Source organism: Geotrypetes seraphini, chromosome 15 (genome assembly GCF_902459505.1).
Source record: "Geotrypetes seraphini chromosome 15, aGeoSer1.1, whole genome shotgun sequence".
NCBI lineage: Eukaryota > Metazoa > Chordata > Amphibia > Gymnophiona > Dermophiidae > Geotrypetes > Geotrypetes seraphini.
In genome coordinates this window covers 4,521,999-4,549,589 of record NC_047098.1, presented here as the reverse complement: position 1 = coordinate 4,549,589, position 27,591 = coordinate 4,521,999, and the positions used below count along the sequence as shown (strand labels likewise).

The following is a 27,591-nucleotide window of genomic DNA, read 5'->3' as shown; positions in this document are numbered from 1 at the left end:
AGCAGCTGGGTTAGAGAGAAACAAGCAGATCCAAACAGAGCACGAAGGACAAAGAAGAGTTGAATTCAAACAAGCTCAAGGCAGAGCCCAGAACACGAGATCTTATGGGGTATGAAACATCGCATTATTAGCAGCATGCAAAGATGCACTGAAATGGACATAGAGAGCGCCAAGTGTGAATGCTCGTTACTGTACAAATACATTCAAAAGAGGAAAGAGATCATAATAAGCAGGATGCAATTTTTAGTATTAGACAGAGGGCATGTTATGAGGCCACTTACTGAGAAGAGTGTTACTGGTGCACAAAGGACTGTGTACAATGCTGTAGAAACCAAGGTTAATGTACTGTACACTGCTGTGTTCTAGAATATTCACTATGGGACAAATCAGTTATTAGCATTTTTTCGGAATACACTATAGAAACTCTAGGATGCTGCAATTTCAGAACACTCTCTAATTCAGCCTCCCCTTCTTCCCATACCCTCTCAAAACAGCTCTGGTAAATGTCTGGAAATTTTATGCAAACAGGACCAGTAGTAGGGCTTCACAGGGTATATGCACCACGGTTACTCTCAGGACCGTCATCAGACACAAAAATACAAGAAAATAAAATAAAAAGACTAAATGCCAAAAATAAAAATGGCCAATAGACACGGTCTCAAAAAAAATGTGTTGGGGAAGAAGCAATCTGCAAGACACTAGGTACAATGACTAGATTATAAAGACCCAAATCAAATTGAGGAGAACCACCTCAGATTGCTCATTCAAAACAGCTATATTCATTCATCAAAGTAAATAATCAGCTTCCACATCACAGGTAAAAACACACTCCCCGGATTTGGGGGTTTTTTTAAACACAAAACCTGCTTGGTTGCCGCCCTAGTGTAGAGGGAAAATGCCACAAAAGAGTTTCTAATTATACTCAAATTTCAAACTGGTGTCTTCTCATCTTGAACAAATTTGTATTGCAGAGTGGCATGGTTTTCTTTCCCCTGAAGCAAAACAGAGAGAGACCCTTTGAGATTATCTGCTACAAGGAGACACCAGTCTGAAATTTATGGACACTTTTGCTAGACTTGACAAGTTAGGTAAATGCATTCATATTATTGAACATTGGAAACTCTTATGGCATTTTCCCTCTGCACTATGGTATGAGTTAGAAGCAACCAAGGAGGGTGTTTTGGTTTTTTTTTTTTAAACCTGTGATGTGGAAGCTCATTTACCCCAATGTTGAATGTACTCAAATATACACCGAGACTTTTGGGACAAAAAAAAAAGGGGGTCTCGGTTTATATTAGAGTCAACCCAATAGCTGGCGCTTCTGTACACCCTTTAAAATGACAGATGTTGCTTTTCTGTATGGGCCGACCCCCGATAACCAGAGCGCTCTCCTGCATAACTTCCCCCCCCCCCCGGACCTGCTCTCCTGCATGCAAACCCCCCCCCCCACACACACACAATGACCGGCACTACTCTGCATTCTCCTTACCAGGCAACTGATGCTCCAGACAGCTGATGCCACAACAACAAATACAGCTGTTACCACCAGTGTATGCAGATCCGGTGCAGGGCCTTGAGCATTTGCGCAAGCTCAAGGCCAGCTCCTGCCTTCTCTAAAATTCAGCTCCTTGTTAAGAGAATGACATGGGGGAAAAATGTGTCCCCATCTCCACAAACCATCTGACCTCATCAGCACAATCCTCAAATAGTTTTATACTGAACTTATTTTATTAAAAGTATAAAAAGAAACAATATTCTGTACAATTGTCATTTTATAAATCAAAGTTCTGGCTGCTGAACTAGAGGAAGATATCTTCATCTGGCAGGGCTTTATTTATAAATGTTTATCAACACAACTAATATACTACTATATCCTAAAGTAAAAAAAAAGAAAAGAAAAATATTTTTTTCTACCTTTGTTGTCTGGTTTCTGCTTTCCTCATCTTCTCGTCATTCTATTCCTTCCATTCACTGCCTGCCTTCTCTCTGCCTCTTCCATATGGAATCTGTTCTATTTCTATACTTCTACCAGAAACTGTACCTCTCCCTTCCATCTCTCTCTCCCCCCTCCCCCCACCCTACTGGTCTGGCATCCATCTTCTTCCCTCCGCCCCTCCTCCCCATAGTCTGGCATCTGTCTTCTTCTCTTCCATCTTTCCTTCCCAACCCCAGGTGGTTTTTAGCATCTCTCTCCTCCTTTCCTCCCTTCCTCCCCTCAGATCGGGTATCTGTCTTCCTAATCCAGCATGTGCCCTTTTTTCATCATCCCCTCCTTCTATCCAGTATGTGCTCCCCTCTTTCTCTCCTTATTTCCTTTCAGCATCTGTTCCTTTTCCCCCTTCACCCTCCACTTCCCTTCAGCGCCCTTCGTGTGGTCCAGCAGACCCTCCCTCCCTCCTGATTGCTGCAGTCCAGGCTTCTCCCTTCCCTTCTCTCACACCTTTGCTGGCGATTTTCATTTTTCCATTTCCAAGCAGCCCGAGCTTCTCTCAAGTCGCATGTGGCTGCACTGAAACGTCTCCTCTGATGCATTTCCTGTTTCCAGTTGCGTCAGAGGAGAAGTTTCAGGCAGGCGCGTGCAACTTGTTTAAAGGCTCTTGCCGTTCAGAGACAGAAAAATGAAAATCGTCACTGAAGATGAGGAAGGGAGGGAGGGAGATGCCCAGACTGCAGCAATCAGGAGGAAGGAGCTAGGGGGCTGCTGGACAGCGAAATTGCGAGGGGGGTGATAAGTATTTTGCACGCATTGCCTCACTTAACTGTGGAGCAGTGAATGGCCTTGACCTATACCCACAGCAACCAGTTTTTCTTCCTCCCCGTTTTGGCAAGTTGTCTGTGGCTAGCCGTGGGTAACAGTCGTCATGTCATTCTCTACTTCTTGTCCTCCCCTGTTTGATTTATTACGAGTCTTTATGATCTAGTTATTGTACCTAGTTTCTTGCAAATTGCTTCCTCCCTGGCACTCTGATTTGCCATCTTTTTGGCTGCTGAATTCCAGAAGCAATGTGTTCTTTGTAACTCATTTGAACCCTATAAACTAACAAATAGCCAAAATTGATGATCTTTCTATTACCTTTTTCTGTGTTAACTGGGATAAGTCCATAAGCAGAATTTGTTTGATGAGTGAAATTTACCTGCTATCTCAGAAAGGCAAAGAAAGAAAAGGCACAGTACTGCAAAAGCGTAAGAGCATCAATGAAAGTTCTACAATGCACCAGTAAGGAATCCGAAATTTTGTGTTTGGGGGGGGAATATTACAATGCATTCATTAGCAACCATAACAAAAATTCTCTGTGAAGAAAAAAAGTTTAGACTTAATGAAACAAGAACTTCAGAAAAAAAAAATGGTGTACTAAACCAAAGTGGAAGGTTAAGGCCACATGCAAACCAGCTGGTAGATGAGCAGATGATTCCAGCACAACAGAGGCACTGGTGGAAGCAGACTTACCTGCGTCAGTGCGGAACACTCCACATATTTCACTGCTTTCAGATCTCTGGCCAGCTTCTCAGCAGTCTCTGGAGTAATGGGCTTTTGCTTGTTCTTGGCAAGTTTCTCAATCGTTGAAGGGTCATCTCTCAGATCAATCTGGGTTCCAACAAGTAGGAATGGAGTCTTTGGACAATGGTGAGTAATTTCAGGCACCCACTGACCATTAAAAATACAGAAAACATTTGTAAGCACACTCTTGCACAGGTCTTTAGGATCATGACCAAGGTAGCATTAATGCAACTTTATTTATTAAAATCCAAGCATCTCACCTTTTCTTTAACATTTTCAAAAGAAGATGGAGAGACCACCGAGAAACATACAAGAAAGACATCTGTCTGAGGATAGCTTAGGGGCCGTAATCGATCATAATCTTCCTGTCCTAAAGGAAAAGCGAAAGACAGTGAATAAGAGCAGCTTGAAACCAACCCTAAATATAAATCTAGGTAAACCTTTTTCCCCCAAAGAGGAGGAAAAAAAAAAGATCGACTCAAATACAAACAAGGGGGGTGGTTTATATTCAAGTGCTCTGCCCAGCTCTGCATCCTGCCCCCCCCTCCCTCCCCATCCGGCTCTACACTCTGTCCCCCCATCCCTCCCCACCAGGGTCTGCACCCTGTCCCTCCATTCCCTCACTCTCTCCCCTGCCAGGCTCTACACCCTGTCCCTGCTTCCTCCTGATGCCTTGCAAGCCTCCACCAGGCCTGCAGTAAGACCTAGTGGCGGTGGGCCGGACAGAAGGGATCTTTCCTGTTCCAGCAAACTATCAATTTTCACCTCCCTCTTGCCTCCCCGATTAGGATAAATAGTACCTTTCAAATTCCTGGTGGTCCAGCCGCGAACCAAGGCAGCCATTCAGATAGCAGCTCTGCACAGCACAGGAAGATCACTCCTGCCCTGGTTTACTGCTGGACCACCAGAGATTTTGAAGATACTATTTATTCTAATTGGGGAGGCAGGAGGGATTCCTCCTGTTCCGGCCCACCACTGGACCACCAGGTCTTACAGCAGGCTCGGTGGAGGCCTGCAACAGGCCAGGAAGGAGGTGGGTAGGTGCTGACTGGAACAGAGACCTCCCCCCATTTTGGGGCCCAAAAATCTCAGTTTATGTTCAAGTATATACAGTACTAATTGCAGGACCTTTGTCACCAAGTTTGCCATCTGATAAGGAGAAATTATGCCTTACCTGTTAATTTTATTTTATTTTCTTTAGTCAGCTAAATAATTCTACACACACATGGGTTATCCCTTTCTACCAGTAGGTGGAGGCAGAGAAAAGACTTAGTTCTACCAGTGACATCATTGGATAAGGAGGAATTACCTTTGGCGGAAAGGAGGGGGACCATCTGCAAGGACAGAGAACCCTCCAAAAAGGACAGAAAAGGGTAACAATAGGAAAGAAACTGGAGCTTCAAGACCCTCCAAGCTGAAGTTATAGCCACCAAAATAGCATTTTAAGGGCAGCTGCAGGGATCGCTATAACACCAGCGAGCCTGCAAGCTGCCCTATTAGCGGTAAGGAGGTGGGGAAGGTGCAGGCTTGCAGGAGGAGCAGCGTTTGTTCCCGGCGGGGGGAGGGGAGGAGAAAATGTGCCTTCGCGGCAGGGGGGAGCAGCGTTCGTTCCCGGCGGGGGGGGGGGGGGAATAAGAAAATGTGCCTTCGGGGCGGGGGGAGCAGCGTATGTTCCCGGCAGGAGGGGAAGCAGGCCTTCTCAGCGGGGAGGAGGAGAGAAAGTGCCTTCCTGGGGGAAGTAGGCTTTCGTGGGGGGGGGAAAGGTCTTCGTGCGGGGAGCAGGCCTGTGCAGAGGGAGGAGGAGGAAGAGTTCCTTTGGCGGTTCATAGCCTTAGGCGCGCGAGACAAATGCGGGCCAACAATTCAGCACAAGACTTCAGCGCACCACAGAAAAACCTTCTTTTAAAGGGCTCTGATGGGGGGTGTTGGTGGGGAGCCCCCCCCCCACTTTACTTAATAGTGGTCGTGCTGGCGTTGGGGGGGTTTTGGGGGATTATAACCCCACATTATACTGGAAACTTAACATTTTTCTCTATTTTTTAGGGAAAAAGTTAAGTTTTCAGTATAATGTGGGAGGTTACACCCCCCACACGGCAGCACGATCCCTATTAAGTAGAGAGGGGGGGTTCCCCACCAACACTCCCCGTCGGAGCCCTTTAAAAGAAGGTTTTTCTGCGGCGCGCTGAAGTCTTGTGCTGAATTGTCAGCGCTCGTTTGTCGGCACATGTCTGTCTCGCGCACTTAAGACCCATCACCCCTTTGGCGGTGGGGAAGCAGGCCTGTGGGGAAGCAGGCTTGTGCAGGGGGAGGAGGAGGAAGGAGTAAGAGAGGGGAGGGGAGATGCCAGACCTGGGGTGAAGTGAAGGGAAGAGAGAGACCAAAAAGAGGGGGAGGAAAACAGAGGAGAGGTGCTGGGCTAATGGAGAGAGGGAGAGAGAAAAGCAAGACCACAAGGGGAAGGGTACAAGAGGGACAGATACTGCTCCAAAGTAGGTGGGCAAGGTGCAGGATGGCAGGAGCGATAGTAGGAGAAAGCCTGTACCTGGGGAAGGGGATACAGGAGGTAAGGAAGAGAGAAAGAAGAAGCTGATTATGGGGAGAGAAAAGATGCTGGGCATGGAGGGAGCATAGGAACAGGGACACAGAAGAGAGATGATGGATGAAAGGGTAGATGAAAAAAGGAGAGATGGTGGACAGGTGGATGGTGGGGTCCATCACTGCAGCTGCGGGGTGATGGAAATGAAAAAAAGGAAAAATGCCAGACCTCCGGGAGAGGAAAGGGAAACAGAAGGGGAGGACAGAGATGGAAGATGGATGGTTAGCACGGAGAAAGAAGAAAGAAGGAGAGCCTGATCAGAAGACAACCAGACCAACATGGGACCAACAAGATTTGAAAAATGACCAGACAACAAGCACGGAGAAAGAAGAAAGAAGGAGAGCCTGATCAGAAGACAACCAGACCAACATGGGACCAACAAGATTTGAAAAATGACCAGACAACAAAAGGTAGGAAAAATAATTTTATTTTCTGTTTTGTGATTACAATATGTCAGATATGTGTATCCTTCCACAACTGGTGTTGGACCGCAAACGTGAGCTAGGATTTAATGGAAAGAGGAAAAGTCTTTTTTGTTTGTTTATTTTGTTTACACCACAGGACCAGTGTGGGTAGGAGAGGGCAAAGAGGATGAAGAGGCTATAAAATAAACCCACCAGGATTTTTGGAAAAAAAACACCCAATTGGGCAGAAAAATTGAATCGAAAAATCGATTCAATAGGCTGAATCGAATCAAAATTTTTCTTTCCTGAATAGGGCAGCACTAGTTGGTAGAAGGGTCTCAAATGTTTCCCTGACAAAATGCAAATTATGGCACACTGAACAAACAACATGAAGAGAAATTCCTTAAGAGAAAAAGGTAGCTCACCTGCAGTATCAAACAATCCTAGGGTGTATGGCTCTCCACCAATCATAACTGTCACAGCATAGTTGTCAAATACCTGCAAAAGCAACATACAGAAAACTCGGTTGAGGCATGCAAATTTTGCCTAAATATGAGGTGCTGTTATGCATGTTTGGAGAGCAAGGCCTTCACCACAGCATATCAAGAAGTAGTCACTATTCCACACTATCCTACAAAAGTTTCTGCTCTTCCGTCCTCCATCAAAAATAAATAAATAAAATGAGCAGAATGAAATTTGCACAGGGAATCTGTGCTTTGGGAATTATAGTGGTCTCTCTCTGTTTTGAGGTCTATGTAGCATTTTCCTTGTTTTAAAATTGAATCTTTAATGCTTTTCCTATCAAGTAAATGCTTGTATCAAGTATTATAAAACTTAGCCCCGGTAACTGTTCTGATGCTCATAGAATTCCTATGAGTGTCAGAGCAGTTACCGCCACTGCCGGCGCTAAAACTCGCGCTATGCGTTTGTAAAAGAGGGGGTTAACTTTAAAAAAATAAATTAGAATGACATTTGCAACGTTCAAACTTTAGAGCACCACTAACAGAAATCCATTTATATGTCCAGAACATGTTCAAACTAAGCATGTGAACTGAGTGTAAACACACATGGTTTAATTTAATGGTAAGGCATAACCATCTCCCAACAATTACTGCTAAATGGTAAAACCAGAGATTACAGAAAAAGCAGAGTTACTTAACTGTAACAGGTGTTATTATTCGAGGACAGCAGGCAGATAAGCTCACATGTGGGTAATGTCATCGACAGAGCTAGAGTACTGTCACTTTAAAATTTTTGAACGTCTCAAGACTGCTCGTACCGCATATGCACTAGTGCAGGGGTCCCCCAAAGTCCCTCCTTGAGGGCCGAATCCAGTCGGGTTTTCAGGATTTCCCCAATGGATATGCATGAGATCCATGTGCATGCACTGCTTTCAATACATATTCATTGGGGAAATCCTGAAAACCCGACTGGATTCGGCCCTCAAGGAGGGACTTTGGGGACTCCTGCACTAGTGTCTTCCAGCCTGACGCCAGCTTGCAGGACCATCAGTTCAGTAAAGAAAAATTAAAAAAGCTAAGAAGTCAACTAAGGAAGGTGGGAGGGTTGTGAGAATATCTGCCTGCTGTCTTTAGATAACACCTGTTACAGGTAACTGTGCTTTATCCAAGGACAAGCAGGCAGTATATTCTCACTTGTGAAACTCCCTAGCTACCAGGATCTTACTTAAGATCTTGGTGAAACCAAAAAGGGCTGGAGGGAAGTTAGCATTTAAATGGAGAATTAATTCTGGCAGAACTACTTGGTCGAACTGACAATCCTGTCTGAAATGATTCTCCAAACGTCCATAGATGCCACCCTGCGCCTCTTAGCGGCCTGAGACTCCAGAGGAGGTCCACTGGCCTGAAGGACCAACCCCTGGCCCAAAATACCGGCCTGACACCAAGTAGGCTGAGGGGACTGCATTAAATAGGCCTTGTGCATTAACATCACAAACTCCGGGGAAAAAAACACCGGAGTCGTATGGGCCTGGATGGAAAAAGTCATCTCCTGCCCCGACATCAGACCCGCAACAGAAGATGAATCAAAATCGCTGACAGCCGACGCGGCTGCCGACATGCACCGAAGCGGAACGGCTGCAGCCGTGAGCGCGGGAGACGCAGGGCCAACTTCTACAGTGAGGGAAACAGCCGGCACATGAGGTGCGATCTTCACATCGTCCGCACACCCCGCAGCACATAGGCCCGACGGTGTTTGCCACTTCCCACAGCGGGAACACCTTTTAACTGCTTCTGCCGCCATGAAAATACAACCGCTGAGCACCGCAGCGACCCACAAAACCACGTGGCAAAGAACCCCAGCGACTAACCCGGCAGACCCAACACCAATGAGCACAATAAACAGCACTCACCCCGGAGTTCACCGTTGTTAATGCCGGTAGCTGCAGACTGGAACAGACAGCAAAAGCACCGTCCAGTAACAGCACAGTGGCCTCTCTGCACAAGGTATTTTTTTTGTTGTTGGTTTGGGGTTTTTTTCTCAGTGGGAAAGAAGAAAAACACAGAGGACCAGTAAGAACCCTCAATCAGGGGAGAGAAGGTGGAGTAGGGACTTGGGGGGGCCCAGGTGTGACTCCAAAAGTTGGCACCGCTCAGCCAAACACCCCAAACTGTCTGAAGAGAAATATTCAACAGCAAAATACACAAAAATCCAGCCAGAATCCAGGAGCTCGTGGAACAGCGACCATCACCTGCTGGGAGATAGAGAATACTGAAGATACAGGGAGCGTACCAACCAATAGGACCACCTGTTAATCAGTTCTCTATCTCCACCTGCTGGTAGATGTGTACTATCCCACTAGTCTCTGGATTCATCTGCTGCTGTTGCTGAGGAACGAGATTTTTACAATTTTTCAAGCGACAGTCACACTTTAGCACTGTCCGTACTGGGCTCCATGGATGGCATCACCCACATGTAAGAATATACTGTTTGTTTGACCTAGGATAAAGATATTTCTTGTTTGTTCTAGCATAATTCAATATCTTGCAATATTAAAATATTAACATAAGCACACATTCAATTCTTACATAGAGCAAGATCTTTATCAACATCTTTCACTGCCAGCCAAGAAAGGGCTAGTATGTGTCTAACTGAAATATTCCACTACCAAAGAGGCAAAGATTATACCAAGCTATGGGGATACAAAAAAGCACAGTTACTTACCGTAACAGGTGTTATCCAGGGACAGCAGGCATATATTCTCACATGTGGGTGACGTCATCTACGGAGCCCCAGCGCGGACAGCTTTTCAAGCAAACTTGATTGAAGTTTCAAGTTTGCTATGCTGCACCACGCATGTGCATGCCTTCTTGCCCACTAGAGGGCGCATCCCCACCTCGTGGTCCTTAGTTCCATAGCCAGCAAAGAAACCATCCCCGGGGAGGAGGGCGGGTTGTGAGAATATATGCCTGCTGTCTCTGGATAACACCTGTTACGGTAAGTAACTGTGCTTTATCCCAGGACAAGCAGGCATGATATTCTCACATGTGGGTGACCTCCAAGCCAACCAAAAAAGGGCAGGTGGGAGGATGGCAATTTAGGAAAACAGGTTACGCAAAACCGACTGGCCAAACCGGCCATTGCTTCTGGACAACGTATCCAGACAGTAGTGGGAGGTGAAAGTATGAACCGAAGACCAAGTGGCAGCCTTGCAGATGTCCTCCACTGGAGTAGACTGGAGGAAAGCAACAGAAGCTGCCATTGCTCGGACCTTATGTCCCGTAACCTGACCATGCAGCACGAGACCAGCCTGAGCATAGCAAAAGGAAATACAAGCAGCCAACCAGTTAGACAAGGTGGGCTTGGAAACAGGACGTCCCAACTGATTAGGGTCGAAGGACAAAAATAATTGAGGAACCTTCCGATGAGACTGAGTGCGTTGAAGATAAAAAGCCAACGCCCTCTTACAGTCAAGCGTGTGAAGCGCCACCTCGCCAGGATACGAGTGAGGCTTCGGAAAGAACACCAGAAGAACAATGGACTGATTGAGGTGGAAATCAGACACAACCTTCAGCAAAAATTTAGGATGGGTGCGAAGAACCACCTTGTCATGATGAAATACAGTAAAAGGTGGGTCCGCAACCAAAGCCTGCAACTCACTAACTCGCCTAGCCTAAACTAGATCGATACATCAAGCAGAACAAGCTATTCAGGGTTCAAGTATTCCTCTTGAAAGGCATGAAGATAAGATCTATTGCCTGGTCTTTCATTTGTCCAAATTTTATATTTAGTTATATTAATGGACTTAACGTTCCATTGGTCATCTTAATCTTAACACCTGACAATTTATAAACTAATCTACAAATGTAATAAGATACTCAGAACAGCTGTCTTGTGTTGACAATGGTTTATGCCCTCGCCAAAGAAATTTCCAACTGTGACTTATACTCCACAATAGAAAACCAAGCCTTGTGAAAATGTTACTCACCGTTGGTACGTACTCTGATGGAAATTTATTTGTTGTATAGGAGATTAAGAGGCAAGTTTTACCAACAGCACCATCGCCCACGACTACACATTTAATAGTCTGCATAGCTGCACTCTACTGGCATCCACTTTCAGCAATGTAATCCAATGTGCACCTAGGAAAGGAGAAAACATTTTTTTTAATAAGTCATGCTCAATTCGTATCACTGCCCCCTGCCACCTTACCAAAGTGCCAGAAGAACTCCTCACTGCATTACTTCTTTTTATGGTGAAATTTATTCTTACCCAGTATATAATTTCCTGCTAGACCAGTCTGGATTGAAGGATCATCTCTCCTCTATCAGCAAATGGAGGCAGATTTGAAGATTCCAATGACATCAGTTTAGCAAATGATGCAACCAGAACACTCCAAATATGCCACTAGTTCCCAAACCAGCCCTGTGTGTGTGGGAGGGGGCTAGCCAGTCAAGTTTTCAGGATATCTACAATGAATATTCATGACAGATTTGCATGCACTAACTTCACTGCATGCAACTCATGTGAATATTCACTATGGATATCCTGAAAACCTGAGTCTCCAGGATTGGTTAGGGAACCAAAGCATTATGTTAATGCCAAAGCCACTCAGAGGTGAAAACAAAAGAACCAAAACCAAAACTGAATCCAAAACAGATCTCTAGTACTATCCAGCTCGTCATCATCCTGAGAAAGGAAATTAAGCCATCTCCATCAATCTCATCCCCTTGAGAAACAGATTCAGGGCCTCCCACATTGCCAGTATCATCTCAAGTACAGCCTTGTGGAGGGGAAAAGCTTTCAAAGACCCCTTCAGGCCCTCCAAATAAAAAGCCCACTTCAATTCAGTTAATTTGATATGCCACAAATATAAAATGATGTAAAACCTCAGCAGTTTACAATATGAAATGAGGAAACATGCACAACTAAAATAAATATGACAATACAGGATACACAGAAATTAAAGGTTATTACATCTTCATTCTATTAACCTGTTAGTTTTGAATAAGATATTACACTGAGCACTCTATAATTATTTTTAATATTATAGTATATACTTTAAATAATTTAATTCACTTTATTTGTTATATAGAGAACATCGGCCACATAATCTACCCCCGTCAGCAAAAGTTGGGGCAAAGACTCATTCTCTGCCAGGGTGAGCCCACGCATCTTGGTATGACAAAGCGTGTTGCACAAAAGAGGCTTATTTAGCCGCTTTGATCCCCAAGGCCAAAGCTTCAAACTGTTTTTTTAGGACCATATCAACTCTGCAATCCTGCGTATCCTTCAGTATGACTCCCTCACTTGGTAGGGACGTGTGCTTGATTTCCTGAGCAACTAAGGAATCCACCTTAGGCTAGGTGAACATCTGCTGACACTCATCCTACCTAAAGCCAGCCTTGGAGTTATCAACTCTGCTGTCACTATTCCCTGATAATTGCATAGCAACATGCAGTGTAAGCACAACAATCTTCTTATCAAAAATGTCTCAGCAAAAATGTTCTGGATTTTAAGTATTACTACCAGAATCAGCACTATAAAAACAAATACTAGCTGTAAATGTTTTGATCAATGCAGTGACATACCAATGACAGAACAGTCTGCTCCGGGTGCAGAAGTCTGTGGGTGCTGGATCAGTCATCTGCGGTACGCTGATCCCTCCCTCTCAGATAACATCCTGTTCTGGAGAAGAGGACCAGCAGAGCCAACGTCTATGCGCAGATGTCCCACAAACCCGCAATCAAGCTATAGACCTTCCCCACTGCCTGTCTCAGATTTCTGCCCCATCAGGTACACCACTGGATCAGTAAATTAACTGCTTCTGACCATCATGGAAATAAAATGGAAGGTTATACTATGATATGTGATAGTCTGTAAATCAAACTATTTCATGTATTTTATAGGTAGGATATCCTAAGGGGAAAGATAAAGTTCAGATGGTATTGAATCTGGTAGCCTATAATTAAACTTGGTGCAGCTTCTCATGAACAAAGTCTGAGAAAATTAGAAAGGCATGGGATAGGAGGCATAAGAACATAAAGAGTTGTCATACTCGAACAGAGCAAAGTTCCATCAAGCCCAGTATCCTGTTTCCAACAGTGGCCACTCCAAGTCACAAGTACCTGGCAAGATCCAAAAAGAGTAAAACAAATCTGATACTGCTTATCCTAGAAATAAAGTACAGTTACTTACCGTAACAGGTGTTATCCAGGGACAGCAGGCAGATATTTTCTACATGTGGGTGATGTCATCCATGGAGCCCCGTCGCAGACAGCTTTTCAAGCAAACTTGATTGAAGATCTTAAAGTTTGCTAGTGCTGCACCACGCATGCGTGTGCCTTCCTGCTCAGCTAGAGGGTGCATCTCCTCAACGTGGTCCTCAGTTCAGATAGCTAGCAAAGAAGCCAACCCAGGGAGGTGGGAGGGTTGCGAGAATATCTGCCTGCTGTCCCTGGATAACACCTGTTACGGTAAGTAACTGTACTTTATCCCAGGACAAGCAGGCAGTATGTTCTCTACATGTGGGTGACCTCCAAGCTAACCAGGATGAGACAGTGGGAGAGTTGGGAGAACAGATTACGTAGAACAGACTGGCCAAACTGGCCATTGCGCCAGGAGAAAGTATCCAGACAGTAGTGAGAGGTGAATGTATGAACCAAGGACCAAGTGGCGGTCTTGCAAATCTCAATAGGTGTGGACCTGAGGAAAGCGACAGATGCCGCCATCGCTCGGACTTTATGCCCCGTGACCTGACCCTGCAGCGAGAGACCAGCCTAAGCGTAGCAGAAGGAAATACAAGCAGCCAACCAGTTGGACAAGGTGCGCTTGGAAACAGGACGGCCCAACCGATTAGGATCAAAAGATATGAAGAGCTGAGGAGCCATCCGATGAGACTGGGTGCGTTGGAGGTAAAAAGCCAACGCCCTCTTACAGTCAAGAGTGTGAAGCGCCATCTCACCAGGATAAGAATGGGGCTTAGGAAAGAACACCAGAAGAACAATGGACTAGTTGAGGTGGAAATTCGAAACCACCTTTGGTAAGAACTTAGGATGAGTACGAAGAACCACCTTATCGTGATGAAAAACAGTAAAAGGCGGGTCCGCAACCAGAGCATGCAGCTCACTGACTCTACGAGCAGACGTAAGGGCAATCAGAAACACCACCTTCCAAGTGAGATACTTCAGATGAGCCTTATCAATGGGTTCAAATGGAGGTTTCATCAATTGAGCCAGAACCACATTTAGATCCCAAACCACAGGAGGGGTCTTGAGTGGAGGATGGACACTGAAGAGGCCCTTCATAAAACAGGAAACTACCGGATGGACCGAGAGCGGTTTCCCATCAAGCGGCTGATGAAAGACAGCAATCGCACTGAGGTGGACTCGAATAGATGTCGACTTGAGGCCAGACCGAGACAAGTGCAACAGGTAATCCAGCACAGAAGACAAGGAGGCAGACAGTGGCTCCAGGCGATGCTGAGCACACCATGCAGCAAATCTAGTCCATTTCTGAGAGTAGCATTGTCTAGTGGAACTCTTCCGAGAGGCCTCAAGGACATCCCGCACTGACGGAGAAAAACCGGAGGGAGTCGGGTGGAAAGGAACCATGCTGTTAAGTGAAGAGACGGCAGATTGGGATGTAGCAGCGAGCCTTGACTCTGAGATAGCAGAGAAGGAAACACAGGCAGAAGCAGAGGCTCCCTGACACTGAGTCGAAGTGGAAGGGAGAACCAAGGTTGTCTGGGCCACCGTGGAGCTATCAAAATCATGAACCGACGAGAGGGAATGCCACACTGGATCTAATCCTAAATGGGCTAAGAGGACCTGCAAAGGAAGTGGAAGTAGTGGGACCGCTGGGAAACAGCGATCACAATATGATCAAATTCAAAGTTGAAGTAGGAATACCAAAGGGAAAGAGAACCATAGCGACAATTTTAACTTCAAGAAAGGAAACTACAATGCGATGAGAGTAACGGTAAGAAAGAAACTTAGGAACACCTCAAAGAAATGGCAAACTGTAGAGCAAGCCTGGTCTTTTTCTTAAGAAGGATATGGCGATACTAGAGAGGGTTCAAAGGAGAGCGACGCGATTGATAAAAGGTATGGAAAACCTTTCGTACACGGAGTCTGGAGAAACTGGGGCTCTTTTCCCTGGAAAAGAGGAGGATTAGAGGGGATATGATAGAGACTTACAAGATCATGAAGGGCATAGAGAAAGTGGAGAGGGACAGATTCTTCAAACTTTCAAAAACTACAAGAACGAGAGGGCATTCGGAAAAGCTGAAAGGAGACAGTTTCAAAACCAATGCTAGGAAGTTTTTCTTCACCCAGCGGGTGGTGGACACCTGGAATGAGCTTCCAAAGGGCGTGATAGGACAAAGTACAGTAATAGGGTTCAAGAAGGGATTGGACAATTTTCTCAAGGAAAAGGGGATAGAGAGGTATAGATAGAAGACTACTACACAGGTCCTAGACCTGTTGGGCCGCCGCGCGAGCGGACTGCTGGGCACGATGGACCTCTGGTCTGACCTGGCACAGGCACTTCTTATGTTCTTAACCGACTTGAGCTGGACGAGAGTCTTCAGAATCAGGGAAAATGGAGGGAACGCGTAAAGGAACCGGTCCGTCCAATCCAGAAGGAAAACATCTGCCTCGAGACAATCTGGGCAGTAAATCCTGGAGCAGAAGAGAGGCAACTTGTGGTTGAGGGACAAGGCGAACAGATCTATCTGCAGCGTCCCCCATCGAGCAAACACCTGACGCAGCGTCGAGGAATGGAGGGACCATTCGTGCGGTTGGAGAAGACGACTCAACCTGTACGCCAGGCAGTTGTGCTCGCCTTGGATGTAGACCGCTCGAAGGAAGATGTTGTGGCGTATCGCCCACTCCCAGAGCCGAAGAGCCTCCCGGCAAAGAGACAGGGAACCCGTACCCCCCTGCTTGTTTACATAATACATAGCCACCTGGTTGTCCGTGCGCACCAGGACTACTTGATCCTGAAGCAAATGCCGGAAGGTGGCCATGGCATTGAAAATGGCCCAAAGCTCCAGCAGGTTGATGTGGTAGCGACGGTCGGCGCTCGACCAAAGACCCTGGGTCCGGAGGCCGTCGAGGTGAGCCCCCCAGGCATATGTGGAGGAATCCGTTGTTAGGACCTTCCGCGGTGGAGGCGTGAGAAAGAGAAAACCTCTGGAAAGATTGGAAGAGTGTGTCCACCAACGGAGCGAATGCCTCAAGGAGGGAGTCACCACAATGCGCTGAGAGGCAGGATCCCGGTCTTGTCTCCACTGAGATGCCAGGGTCCACTGAGGTATTCAGAGATGAAGTCTGGCAAAAGGAGTCACATGAAAGGTGGAGGCCATGTGACCCAACAGGATCATCATCTGCTTGGCGGAGGCCGTGGACCAAAGGGAGACCTGCCGGCACAGGTGGATGACGGCGGCCTGCCGAGGTTGAGGCAGAAACGAACGGAGGCAAACCGTGTCCAGCACCGCCCCAATGAACTGCAGAGACTGAGAGGGGCACAACTGGGACTTGGGAAAGTTGATCTCGAAGCCCAGACGCTGAAGGAACAAAATAGTCCACAGGGTCGCTGCAATAACCTCCTGCCATGACGGTGCTTTGATAAGCCAGTCGTCGAGATATGGGAGCACATGAAGACCCTGCGACCGCAGGGCCACCGTCACGACCACGAGACACTTGGTGAAGACTCGTGGGGATGAAGCGAGCCTGAACGGGAGGACCCGATACTGCAGGTGAAGGTCTCCCACCTGAAAACGAAGGAACCTGCGAGAGGCCGGGTGCATCGGGATGTGAGTGTAGGCCTCCTTCAGATCCAGGGAGCATAACTAGTCCCCCTCGTCCAGCAGGGGATATAACGTGGGAAGAGAGAGTATACAGAACTTTTCTTTGACCAGGAACTTGTTCAGCACCCGGAGGTCCAGGATAGGGCGCAGTAAGATGTTGAGTCTCATGCTGGGAATGTATCAGTGTTTCTCAACCTAGTTATCCAGCCACTCAGATTTTTAAGATACCTACAATGAATACATGCATGAGAAGAGTGCATAGAATGAAAGCAGTGCATGCGAGTTTCTTATGCAAAAGCATCATAGTTATCCTGAAAATCTGGCCAAGGACTGCGTTGAGAACCTCTGGAATATTCCAATGAAGTTCTGGTATCTATGGATGAAACAGGCATATATATATGCAGAACAGTGCAAAAAAGCCTAGTTGCCTAAAACAGTCTCATGATAGTTTTCCATGCTCTGAAAATACTGAACAGAGTATATCTGAACATGCCAGAATTTTCAAGTTAGTAAATATTCCTGTGCCTTAACATTTTCTTCAAAGCCTATTATATATACTTGAATATAAACCGATCGAAATAAACTTAGGTAACCTTTTTTTCTCCCAAAAAATGTAGAAAAAAAGGTTGACTTGAGAATACACTGAAGGTTAATAGGAATTGGTGGTCCTGTGGTGAGCCGGGACAGAAGCAATCCCCTCCTTGTCCTATCCGGCTCTGCCCCCTCCCCGGTCCTGCCTTGAACCCTGATGGTCCAGCGGTGAGCCGAGACAGGAACAACTGGGACAGAAGAAAGGATAGGATTGCTCCAGTCCCAGCTCACTGCTGGACCACCAGGGCTCAAGGCAAGCCCGGGGGAGATCTGCAACGGGTCCAGGAGAAGGGCAGATGGATGAACAGCTTGATGACTCAAAAATAAACTGAGACTTCCATTTTTGGGCCATTTTGTTTCCCAAAAAAAATCTTGTTTTAGATTCCAGTATGTGTAGTATTATTTTTCCCTAACCATACCCCCTCAAAATAGTTACCTGAATTTTCACATTTGAGGGAAAATAGTTGTGACTTTAAAATACTATCATTTTAAAATAAAATGCAAATACAGTAGTCCTTTCACAGGTTTTTTTTTTCCCCCATATCAGTGCAAAATCTTGCCAACTAGTAATTTTAATGAAAATCTCCTTGCAAGAAATTCATCTCCACTCCCTATGGGCTTTTTTTAGCCACCTACCTCAGGAAACTTCAGATTATTCAAAATACTGGCAAAAAATTATCTTTCAGGCCAAAAAAAATTGATCATGATACCACACTTTTGAAAAAGGCACACTGGCTAACCATATCCCACCGAATTACACTTTCTCTAACCTTTAAGGTACTTTCTAACCATTTGCCTGTTTTTGTTGATAGACTTAATTCCACAACCAGACCACTTTGATTGACCCAACAATCACTTCTTGCAGTTCCCTCCATTCGTCAATTATTTTATGACACCACTCGAAAAACAATTTTTACAGTGGGAGCCCCAACATTGTGGAATGCTCTGCCACTTACTCTTAGGCAAGAATCCAATTTTTCCCCAATTCAAATCAATGCTCAAAACTTTTCTCTTTAAAAGAAGCATATGAGACCTAGACTTTGAGATGCCTTTCTGTTCTTTCCTTCCCCTCCACTTTTTTATTTCATAACAATGTAACCCTACCCTCTTCCCTTTTGTATCTGGTGTTATGGTTTATAAGATTTGTCTAACAATGTATTTGAGTCTGTAACTCCTACAACTTTATTGTTTTTAGTTTTTAACATTGAAATGTTGTATCAAGTCATAATAAACTGAAATGAAAAGCAGTATATCAAGCCATAATAAACTTGAATGATTATCAATACATAATAGGGCCCCTGCACCCCCTCCCCAGCACAGGCTACATCTCTCACCATTTTGTTTATTTCTGACATGCAACATTCCCTTTCAAACCAAAAGTGCCATTTCACAAGAGTATCTTCTAAGCACACAAGTCACTGCCCTCCCTCCCAAGCAACCTCACACTCACACCCCCTTTCCCCATCTAACAAAGGTTAAAATTCATTCTCCTCTCCCATACAAGCATATTAACATTATGTATATCTCTCATGCATATTAAGTTACATGAACACTCTTCCCTCTATCTAGGGGTACAAACACCCCTCCCCAAAATGGTCATGCTGAAGACAACAGACTATCTCAAAGCACATTCTCTAGAGCAGTGTTTTCCAAGTTGCTCCTGGAGTACCCCTCCTTGCCAATCAGGTTTTTGGGATATCCACAATGAATATGCATGAAAGAGATTTGCATACAATAGGGGCAGTGTATGTCAAATAAATGTAATCCATATTCACTGTACATATCCTGAAAGCTTTTCTAGCAAAGGGGGGGAGTAATCTGGGACCAATTTGGGAAATAAAGCTCTAGAGAAGAGAAACCACATTTTTATACCGCCTATCAAAGTTGTCTCTTGGTCCTGGTGGGCTCCCAATCTATCTAATATACCCAAGTGACTTACCCAGGGATTTGAACCCACAACCTGAGGGTGCCGAGGCTTTTGCTCTAATCCAGGGGTGGGCAACTGTGGTCGATCTATGTGCATGCACTGCTCTCAATGCATATTCATTGGGGAAATCCTGGAAACCCGACTGAATTAAGGCCCTTGAGGAAGGACTGACACCCCTGCAGTAAAAGATGCCTCCCCAGGCCTAATTTATGCAAGGGTCTCAAAGTCCCTCCTTGAGGGCCACAATCCAGTCGGGTTTTCAGGATTTCCTCAATGAATATACAATGAAAGCAGTGCATGCAAATAGATCTCATGCATATTCATTGGGGAAATCCTGAAAACCCGACTGGATTAAGGCCCTTGATGAGGGACTGACACCCCTGCAGTAAAAGATGCCTCCCCAGGCCTAATTTATGCAAGGGTCTCAAAGTCCCTCCTTGAGGGCCACAATCCAGTCAGGTTTTCAGGATTTCCTCAATGAATATACAATGAAAGCAGTGCATGCAAATAGATCTCATGCATATTCATTGGGGAAATCCTGAAAACCCGACTGGATTGCGGCCCTCGAGGAGGGACTTTGACACCCCTGGGTTAAAGCAGGGGTGGGCAACTCCGGTCCTCGAGGGCCACAATCCAGTCGGCTTTTCAGGATTTCGCCAATGAATATGCATGAGATCTATTAGCATACAATGAAAGCAGTGCATGCAAATAGACCTCATGCATATTCATTGGGGAAATCCTGAAAACCCTCGACTTTGACACCCCTGGTCTAGAGAATTTCACGGAGAAGCCAGAACGAAAAGACGCCACAGAAACCCGCCCCCCATCTACGAAAGACCCGGCAGCCACCTCACCCGTTCAGGGCGGAAGGAAGCGACGGGCTCGAGCGACTTCACCAACGCCCGCCACTTCCGGCTGCGCCTCGCGCCCCCCCTCCCCCCTCGCCTCTCTCGTCCTCGCGCCCCTCCCCCCCCCCCCCTCTCCCTCAAGGCTCCGCGACGGTTCTACCGTCCCAGCACCACCTCACGGCGCCCCGTCTCGTGCCGCTTTCCCGCTCTTCCCAATCGCCGGTCGCTCACCTCACGGCCCCGTCGCGCTCTGGCTCGCCTTTCGCCGGGCGTTGGCAGCTCCGCACAGGGTCTCCTAGGGAAAGGGGCAGGGGCACGCAGGCCGCGTGACGTAATGGCGTTGACGTTCCGGGTGACGCGCGAAAGAGGAGGAGGAGGAGGAAGCGGCGCGTGGGGTCACGTGAGGATCGCGGAAGTTGCTGCTGAGCCAGTCGAGTCCTCCCTCGGGCCTGTGAGTAGGAAAGAAGCGTCGATAGATCAATGGCATGGGGCTAGGGCAGGGGTTCTCGAGAGCCGGAGCCAGGACGGGTTTTCAGCATCTCCACCATGAATATGCATGAGATGGATTTGCATACACTGCCTCCTTGACATGCAAATCTACCTCATGCATATTTATGGTGGAGATCCTGAAAACCTGACCTGGCTCAGGCTCTGGAGGACCGGAATTGCCTACCCCTGGGCTAGGGCAGGGTTAAGCAATTCCGGTCCTCCAGAGCTGGAGCCAGGTCGGGTTTTCAGGATATCCACCATGAATATGTATGAGATGGATTTGCATGCACTGCCTCCTTGAGATGCAAATCTATCTCATGCATATTTATGGTGGAGATCCTGTAAACCTGACCTGGGTCCGGCTCTCGAGAACCAGAATTACCTACCCCTGCCCTAGCCCAGGGATAGGTTATTCCGGTCCTTGAGAGCTGCAGCTGGTCAGGTTTTCAGGATCTCCACAATGAATATGTACAAGACGAATTTGCATGCACTGCCTCCTTGAGATGCAAATCCATTTCATGCATATTCTGGTGAAGGGGAGGAGTTGAAAGATATGAGTGACACCCTTCTACAAAGTTCTTGACTAAAGGAGGACAACAGTACAGAATTCTATGTCTTTGCAACAGAATTTCACTTAATTAGTCCACATTATGGAGTGAATCCAAGTGCAAAACAAACCAGAGAAAATTGGAAACTAGAAAAATTATCAGACATAAATAAATATCAAGCAGATCATAAATTTTAAGAAAAACAACTGAAGAATTTTATTTTATTAAGCACCTCAACTACAATTTTTCTTAGAGAACAAGGGTCTTTTAAAATATATCAGAATAGTTATCTAATACTGCCACACATTAACATGGGTATCTAAGCTGATATTTTGCACCCATTGAGGACTAAATCCATTGGTGACTGATAATTCACTGAAGATGAGGCTTTGCAGCAAAAGGGGTGTGTGGGGGGAGATGCTTTTCCAGTTCTTCATGTTTTAATGAGCTCCTTGGGGAGGACAAGATAGAAAATAAATAAAGGATGAATTTCTGAGACTGGTTTACTATGTTTACAACATTATTTCTCCCTTTTGTTAGGTTTCCTTCTAGCTGTCCTTGGTGTTGACCTTTGTGATCTTTCAACACACAATGGTTGCTGGGAATGGGGCTGACTGGGTCCAGCGGATCGCCTCATTCCGCCTCAGCCCTAGACGCTTTTTGTCCAGCGAAGGCTCAGAGGAATTTGTTGAGGAATTGTTACAAGACCTGAAGAGTGAGAAGGTCACGGAACCAAGAAAGGTAACATGGCAAGTTAAGCCCAGCGTGACTGCACTAGTGCTGATTTCCAGATGCTATCTTAGGGGAGGAGGAGGAGGGCCGAGGAGCTGCATATCTGAGTCTTATGAAAGGAAATGTTCATGCTATAGGTTTGTTGTTTCAGACTTTTCTATCCCCAGTTTTGTTATGCCCCCAGACATTCCCAACAAGACCCTAGAATTGTCACCCACCCCACACACTCAAAATATTCCCCCCATGATCCCTGTTCTTGGTTCCCGCCTGCTTTCTTTCCCATGCCTTTTATTCCAGCCCACCTAGAAGAGGGTAAACACCTGTTCAGTGGAAGTGGGTAGGGGGCAGCTTGCACTGTCGCCATCTGTGCTGCACCTGTTCAGTGGTAGAGCAGTGTTGGCTGTGGGGGGAGCTTGCCCTACCATCATCAGTGCTCTGTATGTTCAGTAGTGGAACTTGCACTGCTGCCGTCTGATGGCACAGATGTTTGTGCATGCATGTATTTACATGTGTGTGCTTATGCTGATATTTTTTGTGTAGTATGTGTGATAAACCTACCTTTTGACAAGGGGACTTTGTTAAAGTTGTTGTAATCTCCCATAAGAACATAAGAGTTGCCCTACCAGGTAATCCTGCTGGGTCCATCTGGCCCAGTATCCTGCTTCCAGCAGTGGGCAGTCTAGGTCACAAGTGCCTGACATGATTCTGTCTCTGTTGTAATGAATTCTCCCTATTTAGGCCCTTCCTCTTGACCAGCAACCTGTGTGGCAAACATGGGTGCCCCTTTAAAATCAAAATATCTCCATTTAAGCTTTTCTGAAGTTGTATTCTAAGGTCACCATTCCAGAAGCTTTTCTTACCCAGTACTGAGAGCTATTACCTTTCCCAGCACAGCGGCTCTCCTCTCCAAAGGAAGGAAAGTACAGGTTGGGCCAAGGAAAAGTAGGCCTCCACTAATACCGGTGCCAGAAAGATGGTGTTCTCCCTGGAACAGTGAAGAGTGATTGTGGAAGGCTTTGTGCCGACAAGTACTCAAGAACAAAACCACCAGCTAAACATTGTATTCAGAGTCTGGTTCGGAAAGGACTCATTCATCTTGTCATCCTATCTCCAGAGGCAGGATACTTTTCCATGGCCCACCCTGTATTTAAACAAGAGAAGCGACACTATCTTGAAGATCTTTCCTTTAACTTAGCTTCTAGCTTTCTCTAGTTAAGAATGAAAATGGAGCTCACAGGCACCGTGCTCTTTGCCTTCTCCAGCTAGCAGTCTTTCTGTCCTAGCTGTGATAATTTGCAGGACTGCTTTTGCTCTTTTCTGTCCTCCCCTGTAGGGAATCTTAAACAAACCATACTCTTAATGACCTTGCTCTGTCCTCCATTCGTGTCAACATACACATAGCCCCTCTTCCCTCTACCAGCCTAGTGGCTGTCAAAGACCTGGAACTCCTCTCAAATGAGGAAAGACTAAAATGGTTAGGGCTCTTCAGCTTGGAAAAGAGAAGGCTAAGGGGAGATATGACTGACGTCTGCAAAATCCTGAGTGGAGTAAAACGGGTACAAGTGGATCAATTTTTCACCCCATCAAAAATTACAAAGACTAGGGGATACTCGATGAAGTTACAGGGAAATACTTTTAAAACCAATAGGAGGAAATATTTTTTCACTCAGAGAATGGTTAAGTTCTGGAACGCGTTGCCAGAGGATGTGGTAAGAGCGGATAGCGTAGCTGGTTTTAAGAAAGGTTTGGACAAGTTCCTGGAGGAAAAGTCCATAGTCTGTTATTGAGAAAGACATGGGGGAAGCCACCGTTTGCCCTGGATCGGAAGCATGAAATGTTGCTACTCCTTGGGTTTTGGCCAGGTATTAGTGACCTGGATTGGCCAGTTTGAAAACGGGCTACTGGGCTTGATGGACCATTAGTCTGACCCAGTAAGGCTGTTCTTATGACCTGTGGCAACTGGCCTTCTCCCCAACAGCTCATCTCTCAGCACTGGCTAGCTTTTCTCAATGATACGTGTTGTGTAGATGTAGTGTATGTGTCCATGGTCTTATACACAGGACAGCTTGACAAACGTTTCACATCTGTTTAATGCTCATTGTTTATATATTTGGATGTTTGTCCATCGTGAGTGATAACTGGTTATTTCTATGCATCTTCATACCATAATGCCATGTGTGTTGTTTTTTTTATCTTACATCTCTTCACGTGTTACATGTATGTACAAAAATTCTTCTTCTTTCTTTTCCAGATTTCTATGTTGACTCTGTTTTTGGAATTTCCACTGCTCCTCTGTCCAGATGCAGACGCTGGGGAGCAAACTGCAGAAATACTGCTCGATGTGTTTTCCCAGATGCCAAGTTCTGCCAGATTTCTGACTCTGAAGTGTCACCTTCTGTTGACCATCGAGACGCTCCTGATCAGCACCGACAGGTTCAAGGAAGATGTGAAAGTGGCGCAGGACCTGTTGTCACTGTTGATGCAGCTGGTCTCCGACCTGAATGACAAAAAGCTGGGGGAGGCACTGAGGCCTCTAAGGATCACGGCCTGCGAAGGCCTTCGAGAGCTGGAGAGCTGCTACCCTGGACTGTTGTCGCAGAAGCTGGAACAGCTCTACTTCATGCGACAGCAGGAGATGACAGCCGCTCACCAAGCCTACACACTGTTGTACAGTGTCGCATTAAAGAATGCAGTTCAGCTTTTGGCACAGCGAGGGGCTGCCACAGATGGGGCCCTGAAAGAGATGCTATCAAGAAACAAAGGATTCTTGTGGCATGCTGTTGAGAATACCGGGGGAGGCTTGGCTGTGACAGGAGAGCAGTTCTTGTTGCTTCCTGCTAATGGAGGAACTAAAGAGCTGAAGTCCATTTTGTCCCTCCTGCTGGAGGATCTCTATCTCCTCACCTCTGTGTCCCAGAGCAATCTCCTCTGGCAGCTGATTCAGGTTGTGGCCACCGTTCGCACCCTCTCGCCAGTCATCTTCAAGTCGCAGCTAGTACGCTTGTTTGGTACCATGGACATTTCCCTTTTCCACAGCATCCTACAAATGAAGGGGCTCTTTACGGATAGCCTGTTCACGGCCGAGGATGAAAGCTTCCTGCTCAAAAGGTTGGTGGGCATGACGCAGCACCCACTGCTAAGCACACCGGTCAAGCTTTTCTATATCGACTGCCTGCTGCATTTTCCAGAAAACCGCCCTCTGAATTCAAACACAGAAGAGAACCTGCCCGTCCTCCTCTCTATTCAAATGACTGCATCCTTGTTTCCAACGCTTTTTCACGACGGCAGCACTATGCTTTCCAGACAGAATTTATTAAGCTTGGTGTACTTAGAGAACGAAGGGCCCGAGACTGAGCGGGGGATGGGGTATCTCTCTGAGCACATCGTGTCCCTCCATTCCATAGTTCTGCATAATGCCAATCGAGAGTTCACAGCCATCTTCTTTCGGACCGTGTTTCTGTTTGTTCGCTACTTCAGCTGCTCTGAAAGTCTGATGGAGGACATGATACAGAAGATTCTAGAGCTTTACCGGAAGAACAGTGCCTTGGCTCCATATCTCATCAACCTTGTTAATCAGACACATAAGCTGCTAGATGTCCCCAGTTGGTCAACTGCCCTGTCCAAGGCCTTGCAGACGCTTATAGTGGAGCTGCCTCTTCAGAAACTAGCGCCACAGCTGTTGCATTGGCACTTGAAAGTCCTTGCTAGGATAGCAAAGGAGAACGCCATCTCACAGAAGAGCAGCGTTCAGCTTCTTCTGAATATCGCGCTCTACACGGACTTATGTAGTTTAGGCGATTGGAGAACCGGAAATGCTATCCTTTCCGTGTGCAAGAACATGCTACAGCACCATCAGCTTGATGCCGTCTTTCCCATCTTGGCAGACCTGCTCCAGTACCTGCTGCTCCATTTTGAAGACGTCGATATCCAAGACCGTGCCCGTTTCTATTATATGCTGCTCACTAATCTTTCCAAGGACAAGCTCGCCACCATCTTGTCCATGGCATCTACTGGAGGACAAAGCAAGACCAAGTCCTTGTCCTCCATCATGTCTGAAGATGAGAACTTCTCCTCACTGATGGCTGTTCATGCCACAGAGCAGCCCGTTCTTCAGCTCTGTCGACTTAATGAGAAGGCTTGTGCATCGCCCGTGTACTCAAGCTCTTTGTCAGAAGAGTTTACAACCAGCTACTGCTTGAAGGAGTATTACGATCAGTTTGCAAACTCTCTGGCTCCATCTGTATTGACGCTGCAATACCATCTGACCTTCACGAATGACATTAGGCCTCAGGATCACAAGCTCTTTTGCATTGAGCTGCAGTTTGAGCAGTCTGATTCTAGTTATGAGCCCATTCAGGACATTCACGTGCCTTGCCTGTTTATTGACAGAAAACCTGAAGTGGTAACTCTTACCCTGGAGCCCCGGAGCCCCTGTCCCACCACGCTTTCTGTGACTGCCACGTACAGTACTGAAGATGGGATCACCTATCAAAGCCAGCTGCGGCCATTGAAAATCAATTTCTGCAATGTATTCCTTCCACTACCCCTGCTTACTGCATGGCCTTTGGAAGCTCATTGCCAGCTCTTTGAAGGGCTTTGGCAGTCTTTCCAACCTGATGCAGCTCTATGCACCGAGAGTCTCTTCTGTTTCCCACTCTCCCAGCAGAGCCTCGGTGATTTTGTACAAAATGTTTTTGCAAGATTTGTTGTGTCCACACACTCTGATGTTTATAAGATTGGAATATTTTTGCTTCCAAAATTCCATGTTTTGATGCAAATTAAGGTCCTGGATGGCACAGCTACTATTAGGATTAGAACAGATAACTGGAAACTGTTACCCCACTTAAGTTCCTACCTAAGAGAGATTATTGCAAGGCACTAATCTACAGTTCAGGGAGGCAAAGAGAGACTTTGCCAGAGGATGGAACAAAGTGAAGGAAGACTGTGCCTTTTGCAGGTTCATGCTATTTATGACTGCAAAATTAAAGTGTTTACAAAAAGATTTGATCTTTTAAACTGAACTAGAAGGCTATCAAATAATGCCAAAGACTGGGCTTTGTCTTTTTAAATCATGTACAGCTCTTGTAGCCATCCTGAAACTGAAGTCTTTGTAAGCTGTGAAAGCACCATCAAAAGTATTCCAAGATGGCATTTTTAGATCACAGACGGTGGCTTCAGAAGCGGCACTGGAACCACCACCACCTTTTCTCCATTAATCAGTAAAGTGAATTGGAATGACAAATTTAAATATTTTTGTCTTCTTCTAAATAATTATTTTTGGTACACAGTAATAGTTTTTTATTTCTCAACTGTGGGGTTTTTTTTTTCCTATGTCTACAGTCATAGGTCTGAACAAACTGGGCTGCTCATTTGAAAATCTCTCTACAAAAGTTTGTAAAAGGTTTAGTTGAAAATCCTGAAATATTTTGGTCCTCTCTGGCAAAGGTTGTGTTTGAATATGATGTTATGTAAAACCCCCAAGAACCAATGAATGCTATCAGAGTAGCTGTTACTTTTGCCAGGGCAGTGGGAGGGTGCATGGTGTGAGGTGGAGTGTGCAGTAGACTATATTAGAGAATGACTCGGGGACAAATCTTTCCTCATCCCCGCAGGAACTCATTTTCCCATCCCTGCCCCATTCCTGCAAGCTCCGCCCTCATCCGCACAAGCCTCAAACACTTCACAAT

At 46.1% G+C, this 27,591-nt stretch overlaps 2 protein-coding genes across 4 annotated transcripts in view; one reads left to right on the top strand and one right to left on the bottom strand.

The window, feature by feature from the left end:
• CDC42 (cell division cycle 42) overlaps nucleotides 1-20,519 on the bottom strand; it is a 23,501-nt gene extending 2,982 nt beyond the window's left edge. Inside the window, exons 1-5 of one of the 2 annotated variants that reach the window (XM_033921656.1) lie at nucleotides 20,367-20,519; nucleotides 10,947-11,100; nucleotides 6,925-6,997; nucleotides 3,760-3,869; nucleotides 3,449-3,646 (exon numbers count right to left, since the gene is read on the bottom strand). In XM_033921656.1, coding sequence (XP_033777547.1) covers nucleotides 3,449-3,646; nucleotides 3,760-3,869; nucleotides 6,925-6,997; nucleotides 10,947-11,051 — 486 coding nt within the window. In that variant the 5' untranslated portion in view covers nucleotides 11,052-11,100; nucleotides 20,367-20,519. The remainder of the gene's footprint in view (nucleotides 1-3,448; nucleotides 3,647-3,759; nucleotides 3,870-6,924; nucleotides 6,998-10,946; nucleotides 11,101-20,366) is intronic. The other variant, XM_033921655.1, reaches the window with a different exon arrangement.
• Nucleotides 20,369-27,591, top strand: AP5B1 (adaptor related protein complex 5 subunit beta 1). Of its 2 annotated transcripts, none has more exons than XM_033921652.1 (3): nucleotides 20,369-20,586; nucleotides 21,713-21,913; nucleotides 24,156-27,591. In XM_033921652.1, exons 2-3 carry the CDS (start codon nucleotides 21,764-21,766, stop codon nucleotides 26,784-26,786), a joined length of 2,781 nt encoding a protein of 926 aa, XP_033777543.1. In that variant the 5' UTR covers nucleotides 20,369-20,586; nucleotides 21,713-21,763; the 3' UTR covers nucleotides 26,787-27,591. The 2 variants fall into 2 exon arrangements, with proteins under 2 accessions (XP_033777543.1, XP_033777544.1); XM_033921653.1 differs by lacking the exon at nucleotides 20,369-20,586 and adding an exon at nucleotides 21,208-21,575.